The sequence below is a fragment of the Diorhabda carinulata genome, chromosome 4 (assembly GCF_026250575.1).
Source record: "Diorhabda carinulata isolate Delta chromosome 4, icDioCari1.1, whole genome shotgun sequence".
In the NCBI taxonomy this organism is placed as follows: domain Eukaryota; kingdom Metazoa; phylum Arthropoda; class Insecta; order Coleoptera; family Chrysomelidae; genus Diorhabda; species Diorhabda carinulata.
The window spans coordinates 1,922,227-1,936,799 of record NC_079463.1 but is presented as its reverse complement, the minus strand read 5'-3'; the positions used below and the strand labels follow the sequence as shown (position 1 = coordinate 1,936,799).

The following is a 14,573-nucleotide window of genomic DNA, read 5'->3' as shown; positions in this document are numbered from 1 at the left end:
ATTATGGTAAAGATAATACATTATAAATATAAATTCATGTGTTTTATTTACGAGTGTAAAAACAAATCAAAACTCCAGATAATTTTGGTTAGGTTAGGTTATTTAAAAGAATGTTTGCACAATATTACAGAGTCAGGAGCTTCATTTTCAGATAATCAAATGAAAGTTGAAAATAACCTAACCTCAAAATTAGAATTTTGATTTAATTTAGTATAATTAAAAAAAAATATATTTATAACTTCATGGAATCAATATATGAGGTTTTTCCTGTTCGGAAACCAAAAACATTTATTGTATTTACTTCTAACTATTCATTATTTATTCTAATTCATAGAATAAACAACTAAATACTCCATCGTTAGTATTCTCAAAGAGATAATAACGAGTAAAGTTATTCTATACGTGATTCATTTCTCAGACACAAAATATGTCAGCAGTATCAAACTGCTATTCAGTCCATATTTTGTTTTGTGATACCCAGTGCCACAATTAGTAATTGTTATTTTTAAACTGGCAGGAGAGAAAATAGAATTCCCATCTCTATACCTTCAAATAATTCAAATCGAATGCAGATCATCTGTCAAACATTTTCGATTGGAATATATATCAATATCTTGTGATAAATAAAAGTTTTTAAATAATGTATCGAAATTTCATTTTATCCATTTACTTTTTTGAAAAATATTATTTTCTATAAATTTTGCTAATGGTGCTATGGTAAAGTGCATTCTCGATTATGAACAAATATAAACATCTCGATGGCCTTGTACTAAATATCATTCAGCACTCACCGTTTCAATACACCTACATACAACTGTGTTTGTTTGGTTGCCTACGTTTGAAGAAAAATTCAATCAATTTATTGGTTGGCGAATAACATTATTATTTAATTAAGTCGATCAGAAAATGAATAAAAGCCATCAAGGATATTACATCGTCTTTTCTATTGTACTGAATTTTTTTTCAACATGGTCATATTAAATGCACGCTACTTCTAAAATGCAAACATTTTTTTCTTTTACTACGATTGGTTATCAGGAAAAGAATACTATAATGAATAATTGACTCAAAATCAATTATGTTTTACATATTTCAAATTTTTGAAAATTTCCCTGTGAGAGTTTAAATAATGTTTTGGTTTCGTAAACATAATTTCACTAATAGATAGGCAACATCAAATAGACGAACAGCGTAAACAAAATTATCTACCTAAAAGGATTCATTACTATTGATTATTCTTGGAACTGATCAGTTTGAATACAGAAAATGTATTCCGTTTTCATAGACCGTCAATAAAATTCCATAGTCTTTTTTATTGAACTTAATTATTTTTTTTTTCAACATTTTGGTATTAAAATCACGTCACTTCTTGGATGCAAATTTTTTTTATTTTGCTCTTACTACAAATGGTTGTCTGATGACTAACTGCCATTCTTTTATGTCGCTGCAGTTCTCATCATTCAGATTTCGTACACTCATTCATTTTCTTATTCAATTCATTCATAAAAGTGTCCGTGGCTTCTATTTTTTAATTGTTCTCTTATCCTCCACGTTTCCGATCCGTAATCATTACAGTTATCAGAAAATTTTTCTTAAATTACTCAAATCATATTTTGAAATTGCAATTCTACTGTAATAATTTAAATGTTTTCGTTTAGCTTTAAAATTCAACATTTCACTAATAGATAGGCAACACTTAATAAACGGACAGCGTAAACAATGTTATCTACCTAAAAGGATTTATTTCCGTTAATTCTTTTAAAACCGTAACTTATCACTTTGAATACAGCAAACATATTAGGTTAGGCCTTAATTATGATTTTTGTTTGTTTTCATTATCAAAGCAGTAATTATTGAATTCATTGTGACATTATCACTGTTTTACTTTTGTATATGACTAAATGACAGTTTTTTATCATACACAATGTTTTCAGAAGAATTTCAAAACATATTTGTTTTACTTATTCATTGACAATAATAATTAATCGTTCTAGATGAATATATATTAAATCATTAAACTTATTTACCTTGAAACATATTTTATTATTATAATTACGCCTCAAATATATATATACTTAATAACTGATATCATCCGATTACTCACCTTTCAACTGTCCCATTTTAAACAAAAAAATATATCAAGAACAAATTCAATATTTTGAATTGATAGATTGAGCTGTAGTTTGATACTGTGGAAACTGCATTTGCTACCATTTATTTCATATTGTCAGTATTTAATTGAAGACTATGTCAAGGTTTAGATATTGAAGAAACATAATATTTGCAATAGAGTGCAATAAACTCGATAATAAACGGAAATTAAGAAATATATTAAGAAATAAAATTAGTTTAGAAACCGTACTAGAAACAACTTTCAGAAAAGTGGAGGATTAAAAGTATTCAGAAGGATTTAATACTTACAATAACGTTGTTCGTCTAATAAGATTTCAATTATTAGGTTATAATTTTTATTAATACTGTGAGATTAATCTATTCAGATATATTGTCATTTTTTTAATTTGAATTTAAGTTTAGAGCTTCTATATGTTAATAGAAGCTCTAAACAAACAAAACATATTCTAACCTAATAAACATAAAAAAATATTCTTCTTTTTTTAATACTTTTTCCTTCTTACCCACAGAGCTATACTATCCAGTTATCGAACTATAGTTATTATATAATAGATTAATTGAGCGGTAACGATCTATAATTTAACATTATTTTATTTAAAATATTTCAAAAATTGTCTCGTATGAAATATTAGGTAATAATTTAAGAAATAATATAATTAATTTTGTTCGGTACATGAGAATGCAGGTTACCTTTCTATTTACTCGAAATGTGGGTTATAATGAAACAAATACTAAAAGATTTGAATTAAAGCCAACTGCAATTAATATTTCTTCAATATATTTTGAGTGGATATATTGTTCAGCTTTATTTTTTGGTCCGTTTCTTAAGTTTATAAGAAAGTAAGGTAATGTCGTGTAATTTGTGACGTCAGAAAATAGTCAAACAGTTTTGGTTAAGTAGACCAAGCTTTGTAACAGAGTCCTTGGACTGGGGGTCTGACCTTGAACTACTAATATGACATCCTTCATAAAATATTAACAAATTGGAATTTTATTAATGGCGCGTAATTAAAATTATTTGAAGGTAGTGTCAATATTTTATAAATCCTTAATTATTATTAACAGAAATTAATGATTCAACATAAATTAAGGAGTACAAATTACTTTAGAACAGTAAAAAACACTCAGATACCTTTAGAAAAATAATCTAACTACTAGGATAATTTTATTTAACTCCTTTTGATAGATATTTCCACAAAACACTTAAACTTCATTATTAATGACATAATATCTGGAAAAAATTCGATGTATTCAACGAAAGCAATTCAATTATTTATTGTTTTAGGAATTTATTATCATTTTAATTAAGATAATATGTATCTCAATCAAAAAGTTCAAGACCAAGTCTATTTCAATTTATTTTGATCTCATTAATGCAAAACACCTCCTCAATTGAAAAAATTATACACCAGACAATTATTTTCAATTAGGAAGGGGAATATGAACGCATTCGAGCTTTTCACAATTAATTGGATTCGAGGAATAGTTATTACAAATTATATAATATGTATTGATATCATCATCAGAGAGGAAAAAATATTTTCATTTTTAACGCCAGTCATTAATTTCATTGCAAAAAAGAAAGTAGATAAGAAAAATGTCAACTTATCACTTATACTCGTACAAACTATTTATTATGTCATTGGGAAAATATGGAACCATATTTGGACGTTGCCAAACTTTGACAGAAGAATGTACATTGGGGAGAATTAATAACACGCTCTTGAATTTTGATTTTATTGACATATTGCATAGAAACCGTGATAAAACATGGACAGTGATCAAAATTTAATTATAACTCTAATTTCCTTAAACAGTTCACAGTAATAAAGAAGACAAAAATAAATAAATGTCGTATATGAAGAGTCCAGGCAAGACCGGCCCTGTTCTTTATTTACCTTAACGAGCGAAATTGCCAAGCCGATATTTTTAAACAATATTTACATAGATTATTATAATGCGATAGAAAATAATTGAAAATTGATCAATTCTCTCAAGACATGGATAGTAACTCATGAAACAAGTGGAAATTTTAAAATTTGTAACCTTGAATTAAAGTGCAGTTCATAGTTTTTTGTGTTTTTTGTTTTAATTTCACTAAGTTGTTTTCGTTACAAGTATAAACAAATAAGAGTAATTATTATAATTTAACATAATTGGAAAAAAATGCGATTATCATCACCTAATGATTATTAATAGTAATATGATTGTTATTGAATATTTAAAATTAATGTTAATGCTTGACCTATATTAAAACAGGAACTACATATCTTTGATGTAAAAGGTGAGAAATATTTTTAATATCTTGTATGGTTATCTCAATGCATATTACATTCTATAATAAGGTTGTGAAATGGGATATACAGAACGAACTTCTTATATCATTAACTTTAAAAATAAGGTTAGGACTTCCGCATCATGGCGGTGACGGAAGTGGATAGGGTTTGGTATGTTATTTTAAATAAAACATCCTGTATATTAATACATTTTTGAAATCTACGTAAAATTTTAGTATACTTTTGTCCAGAAACTTTCTTCGAAAAATGCATACTTTTTGAGTTATTAATTTTTTTGTAAAGAATTTAACCGTTGCAGACCCTTATAAATTATTTTTTTACGAGGATACCCTTAAAGATATGAAAATTATTTCTATTTGGTTGCTTTTAGCAAGGTCAGATGTATTTGAATCTATGTTGAAAAATTTTCCATTTCATATATGGTGTGTATAAAAAGTGTTCAAAGTTTAATTTCATAAATATCAAATTTCTTTATTTTTTTAAATAGAACCACCCGGTTTTTTCTATTTTAATGCATTCAGGGGTAAAAAATAAGGCAAACTCATGTATACTTTCCTATACCTAAACCTTTCCGTTATCCAGATATTAAATGTTTTCTGTAAATTTTTAAACTTAAAATAACAAAGTTACAGTCATAGAACCGGAAGTCGGCCATCTTTGAATATATTTTAGTTAAAAAGATCGTATCCGAAAACGTAAACGCAGAAATTTTCATGATTTTGCCATATACAGATAGTGTTAAGTCGTCGTTGAACACCCTGTATAGATTATATTATATATTGTTGAACATATTCACATGAATTTCCCATGAAACTCACCTCTTGGTTTCTAATCAATGAATAGGTAAACAACTTAACGATATAAAGTTTCTTATGTGGAATTTAATATAATTTTTTACAATAATACATCAGTGATATTTTTTTTAATCTATTGACTTTAATGAGAATATCTATTAATATTTATTCTAGATAATACGATATAGAGTTGTACAAGATGATGTCGTTTTAGAAGAATTTAATCCCGAATATTTTCAGTTATGGTTAATAATATAAAAGTCACTCGCTTGTGGACACTATTGAGATGAAATTGAAGGTCATACTTCAGATTTCTATCGTACGCTTGCCATATCAGAATAATTTTATATCAGGAACAAAACCTCTTCAGAATTTCATTTTTTCAAACATCGTGTCTAAGTGACCTTAAATTTACTGAGAAGTATATAATTTTTGTGGGTGCACTATCAGGGTTTTTGAATTGAGGTTATGGCAATATGCAAAGTAAGATGAAAAATAAATCAAAGCAAGGCGATGTACTTGATCGTATTCAAGATCAATAATGCTCAACAATACATTAAATTATGGGTTAAAAAAACTATACAGAGTGATTTTTAAATATGAAACATTTCATTTATCTCAGTAACAACTTTCACGATATTTATTAATTTTTGTTTGTAATAGTTTACTAATATGATCGATATTATGGTAACATCTACATTGTTGCCAGATCTTTCGTTTTTATGAAAACATCATGAACTGATTTGAATATTTCCCATGAAATTTTTCTCTTTCTCCGACGTCAATGGAAACCTATGCTTTGGATTAGTGGACTTAAAGTATAGAAAATGGCCGAAATAATCATCCAGTCTATGGATATTGATTGTAAGTGGATGAGAAAACATTAAAACATTGTTATGAAAATTTCTTGTTATTATAGTTTTGATCTAATAGAATTTTTTTTTTCCTTCTGGCGATATTTTCGGTTTGTTTTTCTTTATTTTTTTATTCGTTTCATATTTAACATCGTATTTTTTTAAACTACGACGATTTTCATTGACCAAACAACGCTGAATATTTTTAATAATGTTTGAATTCTATTCATATGAGTATATTTAGATGGTTGGCAGGTTTTAATTAAGCGACACTGTATTTAATAAGTCTCAATTACTCAATATGGCGAAATTCTCCATTAAAACATTTTGCAACGGAAATTGTGCATAATCAAATGAGACAAAAATATACACGTTCTAGTCCAGTGCAACCGGTAACGGAAATGAGTTTAATAAGATCGGAAAATAGTAGAAAAATTCGCACACAAATTATAATTTAATAGATTCGGCGAACTTAGGCCGAAAACAGTCCCGGATCTAGGGGGTATAACGCTTATTCAGTAGAAAAATTCGCACACAAATAATAATTTAATAGATTCGGCGAACTTAGGCCGAAAACAGTCCCGGATCTAGGAGGTGTAACGCTGATTCAGTAGAAAAAATAGCACACAAATAATAATTTAATAGATTCGGCGAACTTAGACCGAAAACAGTCCCGGATCTAGGAGGTGTAACGCTGATTCAGTAGAAAAAATAGCACACAAATAATAATTTAATAGATTCGGTGAACTTAGGCCGAAAACAGTCCCGGATTTAGGAGGTATAACGCTAATTCAGTAGAAAAATTCGCACACAAATAATAATTTAATAGATTCGGAGAACTTATGCCGAAAACAGTCCCGGATCTAGGAGGTGTAACGCTGATTCAGTAGAAAAAATAGCACACAAATAATAATTTAATAGATTCGGCGAACTTATGCCGAAAACAGTCCCGGATTTAGGAGGTATAACGCTAATTCAGTAGAAAAATTCGCACACAAATAATAATTTAATAGATTCGGAGAACTTAGGCCGAAAACAGTCCCGGATCTAGGAGGTGTAACGCTGATTCAGTAGAAAAAATAGCACACAAATAATAATTTAATAGATTCGGCGAACTTAGGCCGAAAACAGTCCCGGATCTAGGAGGTGTAACGCTGATTCAGTAGAAAAATTCGCACACAAATAATAATTTAATAGATTCGGCGAACTTAGGCCGAAAACAGTCCCGGATCTAGGAGGTGTAACGCTGATTCAGTAGAAAAAATAGCACACAAATAATAATTTAATAGATTCGGTGAACTTAGGCCGAAAACAGTCCCGGATTTAGGAGGTATAACGCTAATTCAGTAGAAAAATTCGCACACAAATAATAATTTAATAGATTCGGCGAACTTAGGCCGAAAACAGTCCCGGATCTAGGAGGTGTAACGCTGATTCAGTAGAAAAAATCGTACACAAATAATAATTTAATAGATTCGGCGAACTTAGGCCGAAAACAGTCCCGGATCTAGGAGGTGTAACGCTGATTCAGTAGAAAAATTCGCACACAAATAATAATTTAATAGATTCGGCGAACTTAGGCCGAAAACAGTCCCGGATCTAGGAGGTGTAACGCTGATTCAGTAGAAAAAATAGCACACAAATAATAATTTAATAGATTCGGTGAACTTAGGCCGAAAACAGTCCCGGATTTAGGAGGTATAACGCTAATTCAGTAGAAAAATTCGCACACAAATAATAATTTAATAGATTCGGCGAACTTAGGCCGAAAACAGTCCCGGATCTAGGAGGTGTAACGCTGATTCAGTAGAAAAATTCGCACACAAATAATAATTTAATAGATTCGGCGAACTTAGGCCGAAAACAGTCCCGGATCTAGGAGGTGTAACGCTGATTCAGTAGAAAAAATAGCACACAAATAATAATTTAATAGATTCGGTGAACTTAGGCCGAAAACAGTCCCGGATTTAGGAGGTATAACGCTAATTCAGTAGAAAAATTCGCACACAAATAATAATTTAATAGATTCGGCGAACTTAGGCCGAAAACAGTCCCGGATCTAGGAGGTGTAACGCTGATTCAGTAGAAAAAATCGTACACAAATAATAATTTAATAGATTCGGCGAACTTAGGCCGAAAACAGTCCCGGATCTAGGAGGTGTAACGCTGATTCAGTAGAAAAATTCGCACACAAATAATAATTTAATAGATTCGGCGAACTTAGGCCGAAAACAGTCCCGGATCTAGGAGGTGTAACGCTGATTCAGTAGAAAAAATAGCACACAAATAATAATTTAATAGATTCGGTGAACTTAGGCCGAAAACAGTCCCGGATTTAGGAGGTATAACGCTAATTCAGTAGAAAAATTCGCACACAAATAATAATTTAATAGATTCGGCGAACTTAGGCCGAAAACAGTCCCGGATCTAGGAGGTGTAACGCTGATTCAGTAGAAAAAATCGTACACAAATAATAATTTAATAGATTCGGTGAACTTAGGCCGAAAACAGTCCCGGATTTAGGAGGTATAACGCTTATTCAGTAGAAAAAATCGTACACAAATAATAATTTAATAGATTCGGCGAACTTAGGCCGAAAACAGTCCCGGATCTAGGAGGTGTAACGCTGATTCAGTAGAAAAAATAGCACACAAATAATAATTTAATAGATTCGGCGAACTTATGCCGAAAACAGTCCCGGATTTAGGAGGTATAACGCTAATTCAGTAGAAAAATTCGCACACAAATAATAATTTAATAGATTCGGAGAACTTAGGCCGAAAACAGTCCCGGATCTAGGAGGTGTAACGCTGATTCAGTAGAAAAAATAGCACACAAATAATAATTTAATAGATTCGGCGAACTTAGGCCGAAAACAGTCCCGGATCTAGGAGGTGTAACGCTGATTCAGTAGAAAAAATAGCACACAAATAATAATTTAATAGATTCGGTGAACTTAGGCCGAAAACAGTCCCTTATTTAGGAGGTATAACGCTAATTCAGTAGAAAAATTCGCACACAAATAATAATTTAATAGATTCGGCGAACTTAGGCCGAAAACAGTCCCGGATCTAGGAGGTGTAACGCTGATTCAGTAGAAAAAATAGCACACAAATAATAATTTAATAGATTCGGCGAACTTAGGCCGAAAACAGTCCCGGATCTAGGAGGTGTAACGCTGATTCAGTAGAAAAAATAGCACACAAATAATAATTTAATAGATTCGGCGAACTTAGGCCGAAAACAGTCCCGGATTTAGGGGGTATAACGCTTATTCAGTAGAAAAAATCGTACACAAATAATAATTTAATAGATTCGGTGAACTTATGCCGAAAACAGTCCCGGATTTAGGAGGTATAACGTTAATTTAGTAGAAAAAATCGCACACAAATAATAATTTAATAGATTCGGCGAACTTAGGCCGAAAACAGTCTCGGATCTAGGAGGTATAACGTTAATTCAGTAGAAAAATTCGCACACAAATAATAATTTAATAGATTCGGCGAACTTAGGCCGAAAACAGTCCCGGATCTAGGAGGTGTAACGCTGATTCAGTAGAAAAAATAGCACACAAATAATAATTTAATAGATTCGGTGAACTTAGGCCGAAAACAGTCCCGGATTTAGGAGGTATAACGCTTATTCAGTAGAAAAAATCGTACACAAATAATAATTTAATAGATTCGGTGAACTTATGCCGAAAACAGTCCCGGATTTAGGAGGTATAACGTTAATTCAGTAGAAAAAATCGTACACAAATAATAATTTAATAGATTCGGTGAACTTATGCCGAAAACAGTCCCGGATTTAGGAGGTATAACGCTTATTCAGTAGAAAAAATCGTACACAAATAATAATTTAATAGATTCGGTGAACTTAGGCCGAAAACAGTCCCGGATTTAGGAGGTTTAACGCTTATTCAGTAGAAAAAATCGTACACAAATAATAATTTAATATATTCGGTGAACTTATGCCGAAAACAGTCCCGGATTTAGGAGGTATAACGTTAATTCAGTAGAAAAAATCGTACCTAAATAATAAGTTGACAGATTCGACGAACGATTGGAAATGACAATTAATTCAACAAAAAATTGATCATGAACATTTTTTGCATCCATTTGTCTTAATGATTGGATGCAAATTTTGAAATAACAAATGTTTTCATCACATTTTTCTTAACATATAATTAACACGACATATAATGCAAATTATATGCTAGACGTCAATTGTCAATTGTCAATTTTGGGATTTTTTCGAAATATCCTACGTCGAAGCCGTTGCTTATTTTCGGATTCCCAACCCTTTTCTACTCAATATCACCCTTAACTATTCAATAGGGCAAGATTAGGAAACATTCAGTATGTCTTGAACCTCTAATCAATATGGCACACCAGACCAAAACTTTGTGAAGGGAGGCTCTTCTTCTTTTCCGATGTTCCGAGTCCCTTTCTCTTTAGTTCTCGACGGACGGTCGCGCGCGAAACCCGAAATCGGCGAACCAATCTTCGAGTTGTCTTTTGCTTTAGGCCGCCCCCTTTTTGGAACATTTAAACATGTTATTCCTTGTAAACATTCAATTATTGTTTTATAAACGGTAGAAAGTGCATTATTATGCTCTCTAAATGTATTCAAAATGTCACTTTTCGAAATTAGATTTATCCAACTAAACTGTATATACTTTTTCGGATATCTAGCTTACGTATGCCGTAATTAAGTTAAAATTTGACTAAAATTGATATGTCGTATGAATATTATGAAATAACTTTGTTGAAATATTCAATTCGAGCCAAAAAAATACGCCAAACGCTTTATTGGAATGTAGGTTAAAATACCGATTGAAAAAAACTGTTTTGAAACTTCAAATAACGTTTATGAAAACCGTCATTATCATTTTGTTTGTATTTCTTTACTTTTAGCATTTCCATAACCATAGATTAATTTAGGAAGTTGTTTTATGCTCTGCAGAAGAAAATTTTCTCTATATCAGTGCCTAACCTAAAATATTCCTAGCCCCACATGAATACCGTCCCCATTTCATAAACAAACCAACCCTCTCCCTCAATAGTTTCGTTAACAAGACCATTTTTTCGAAATTTTAGTTTTGGAATGGAAAAATATTAAAAATTTCCTACCTGATTTAATTTTTTTAGCCATATTCCACTAGTCAATCACCATAAACATTTTAAACCACTGAAATCTAGAAATTGTAATAAAATGTGCGTATATGTACGTTGATTGTGCGACGCGTAAAAATAACAAACTGATGTATTAAATGGAGTTATTTTTTTAACAAGTGGGTACTGGTAGTCGGAAATGAGTTGATTGAGTTTGCTCGAACGGCATGGGTGCAGCGCGAGGAAAGCGGGCTGGAAACTGGATGAGTGAGGGATACACGTAATCTATTATACGTATTGAATTCCGTTTGATGTATTTTCCCACAAAATGCTAATCCGTATGCCCGTACGGGGCGATTCTAAATGTTCGAGATAGAGATATATTAAAAATGAGCATTCGCGGCTGTTATTCCGACTTAATCAAAACAAATGTACCCCATTTTTACATCGCTGCTACCGATGTTTTCTATGTAGTTCTTCTTTAGCGTTTCTACCGCTTTGCTTACACAAAAAACACGCTACAATAAACACGCTGATCATTTTATTTATCCGATAGTCACGGGGGACGAAACTCGGTATTTTACCAAAATCCTAGAGCCCAAATACCAAAGAATCGATACATATGGCGAAACAACGCCATCTAGCACTCATGTTGTTAATTAAATCACTTAGTTCGTCCTCCTTATTCCATTATCCTTCAAAGGATGAAGTGACACCGTTTATATTTGATTGAGGAGTTCAGGAGTCTCATATTTATCAAGGGTTTTGTTTGGTCTACCCATTTAGTTGGAGATCTGCCCCTTTGCCTTATATTTTCCCTTCTACGATTAATCGTTGCATTGATCCTGATCTTCTAGCTACTGCAACAGTTTATTCTGGTTAGCAACCTTGTACGTGGACCAATTTCTTGAAATACGGATCCGTTGGTTCGATGTTTTGGTGTTCTGAAGATAAAAGATTCAACTAGAAGGAGTTTCGTTGTTTTAGCTTGGTACTCGCTGATCTTGCCATGGTCAGACGGCGTATTTCGATTTTTTTTCTGTTCCCACTCTCCCCTACATCTTATTAGAGATACGTAGTCGCGCAGAATATGCAAATATGCTTTTTTGTGGTGGATATTCATTTAATTTACTGATTAAATTGGAATCCGAAATAATCGCAGTTTGGATTTTCAACTTTCGCAATTATAACTTTTATTTTTTGATATTCTTGGAAAATAATTTATCGAAGACACGCTACTGTTTACCAATAATGTATACCACTAGAAAAAAATATTTATAGCACACATCTTTCCCTTAGTAAAATTATTATTTCCGTTAATCATACATCGTAAATTCGATCTAATGCCCCCTCTGTAATCTTTATCTTTGACCCTCGATATTCTCACAGTTGTTGGACTCTAACTTATCGATGGTGTTGATGCGATTTCTATTGAGATCATTTACATATTAGTATGGTTGGACGATCTTGCACGACTATGCACGATTCTACATTCTTTTGACTACGGAAAATCGTTTCTATGATTCAAAATTAATTTTTGAAAAGATTGAAAAACAATTTTAATTGTTTTAGCAGAATCGCAAATGATTGTTAGTCCTAATAGATGTTTTCACAGAACATACCCTAAGAAGGAATGCAAACTTAGTTGTTATTCAGTATAAACAACATGGCGGATTTTCGACGTCAGTGCCCTCGATGTTAGGTGACGGTACATTGAAGTTTACAACAAATAATATCTGCTGTATGTTAATGTTAATTATAAATTACATTTCTGGTAACACCTAGCTGTGTACCGAAATCTGAAGGAAATATGGTGGGAAATCAGAAGTTGATGACGAAATACATATTGACATTGACAGTAATGACTAGCGTTCCGATTGGCGGGTGGCAGATCTAAATTTGTGTTGATGAGATTTATCCACAAGTTGACCTTCATTTTTATATGTTCTTTGGATGTTTTGTCCTTTTCTTTTTGCCAAGAATAGAAGGAGTAGCAATCCACGTAACTGGATGATCTAAGCTTGTATGTCGAATGTGGAAAGGATATTCAAATGCCAATTAAAAAGGGGAGAACATGATAGATAAAAAAGAAGAAGAGACAATTTTAGATCTCTGTTGTTATAAAATTAGTTTTTTTAATTTTATCTTTATCAAAATATGATTTGAAACTGACAATTAATCAATAGATCACCATAAAATGATTAGGAGTTACGAAAATTGATAAAAAATTGCTTTTTCTTAAATTTCAGTGAAAGTTGGAAAAAAACTCGAATGTAAAGTTGTAGATTTTTTATTCTAACACAAAACTAGTGCTTAAAATTTAGGAGATGTTAATTGCGTAAAACAATTATGATTTTTTAAGCTTTACGAGTGAAATATTTACAATTTTAATTCAAAATTTGAAAAATCGTTTTTCCAGAATTCAAATAAACACCTAGTATTCATTTTTTCCCATCCAAATTCGCCCAATTCTACAAGTGTAGATTAAACTTCAAACGTCAGTTTAAACTACAGGTTACTAGGTCTGAGGGTAGTTTAAACCTCAATTTAACATGAAACGGAAGATTCCGTCCCAAATTGTTCATATTTTTTCAATATTATAAAGGGTTTTGAAGAATTAATTCAAAATTTACACTTTATCTTTGATAAACTCAAATCAACATTGTAGACAAAAAGTTATTCGTCCTAGAACAAATATTTAAATTATCCCACTTAGTTTTTGAATTTGTTTTGTTTCTATCAAAAAGATTTCTTTGTATTTTTTCACAAGGTTAATCAAAAGTACTATCTCATTGTCAGATTTAGTTTTGTTTATACAACTTGTTCAAATACTGACAACTGACAGAAAAATGACCTGGCCATTTTGTTTATTCTTGATTCAAACCATAGTTTAAACTTTAGTTTAATCTCCAGTTTTATCTTAAGTTGTAAAATTGGCCCTAAAGACTAAATTCCATCCAATTAATGACTACACGATGTTGCCGTATACTTTTAAGAAAATGGCTATCGGATACCAGCTGATTCGTAAATTATTTATAAGGGAATTAACTTCGTAACCAACAAAACAAATTGATTACATATCTTATGAACATTTTTGGTACAACAGGAATTATTTATTTCTTAAACAGATAATATAATTGGTATAAAGATAAATTAATGGCATCCAAATGATTTACTATTAACCAATGATATCGGTATCGGCAACTCTGCATAAATTAAATAGAACACGAGGGCAATAACCTCCTCGTGTGATTAATAAGTTTCTACCTCTGTATAAACTAGTATTTTGCACACTTTTTTCAAAATGATCATTAAATATTATTAGATTTATGGAAATACATTTACTAAATTACATTATTATACAATTACTTTACATTACAT

The 14,573-nt window shown here is 31.1% G+C and overlaps 1 protein-coding gene across 1 annotated transcript in view; it reads right to left on the bottom strand.

Annotated features, from left to right (window-relative positions):
- Positions 1-11,472, bottom strand: part of LOC130892606 (organic cation transporter protein-like) — a 33,542-nt gene extending 22,070 nt beyond the window's left edge. Inside the window, exon 1 of the mRNA XM_057798088.1 lies at positions 11,211-11,472. Coding sequence (XP_057654071.1) covers positions 11,211-11,232 — 22 coding nt within the window. The 5' untranslated portion in view covers positions 11,233-11,472. The remainder of the gene's footprint in view (positions 1-11,210) is intronic.
- Positions 11,473-14,573: the final 3,101 nt, after the last annotated feature.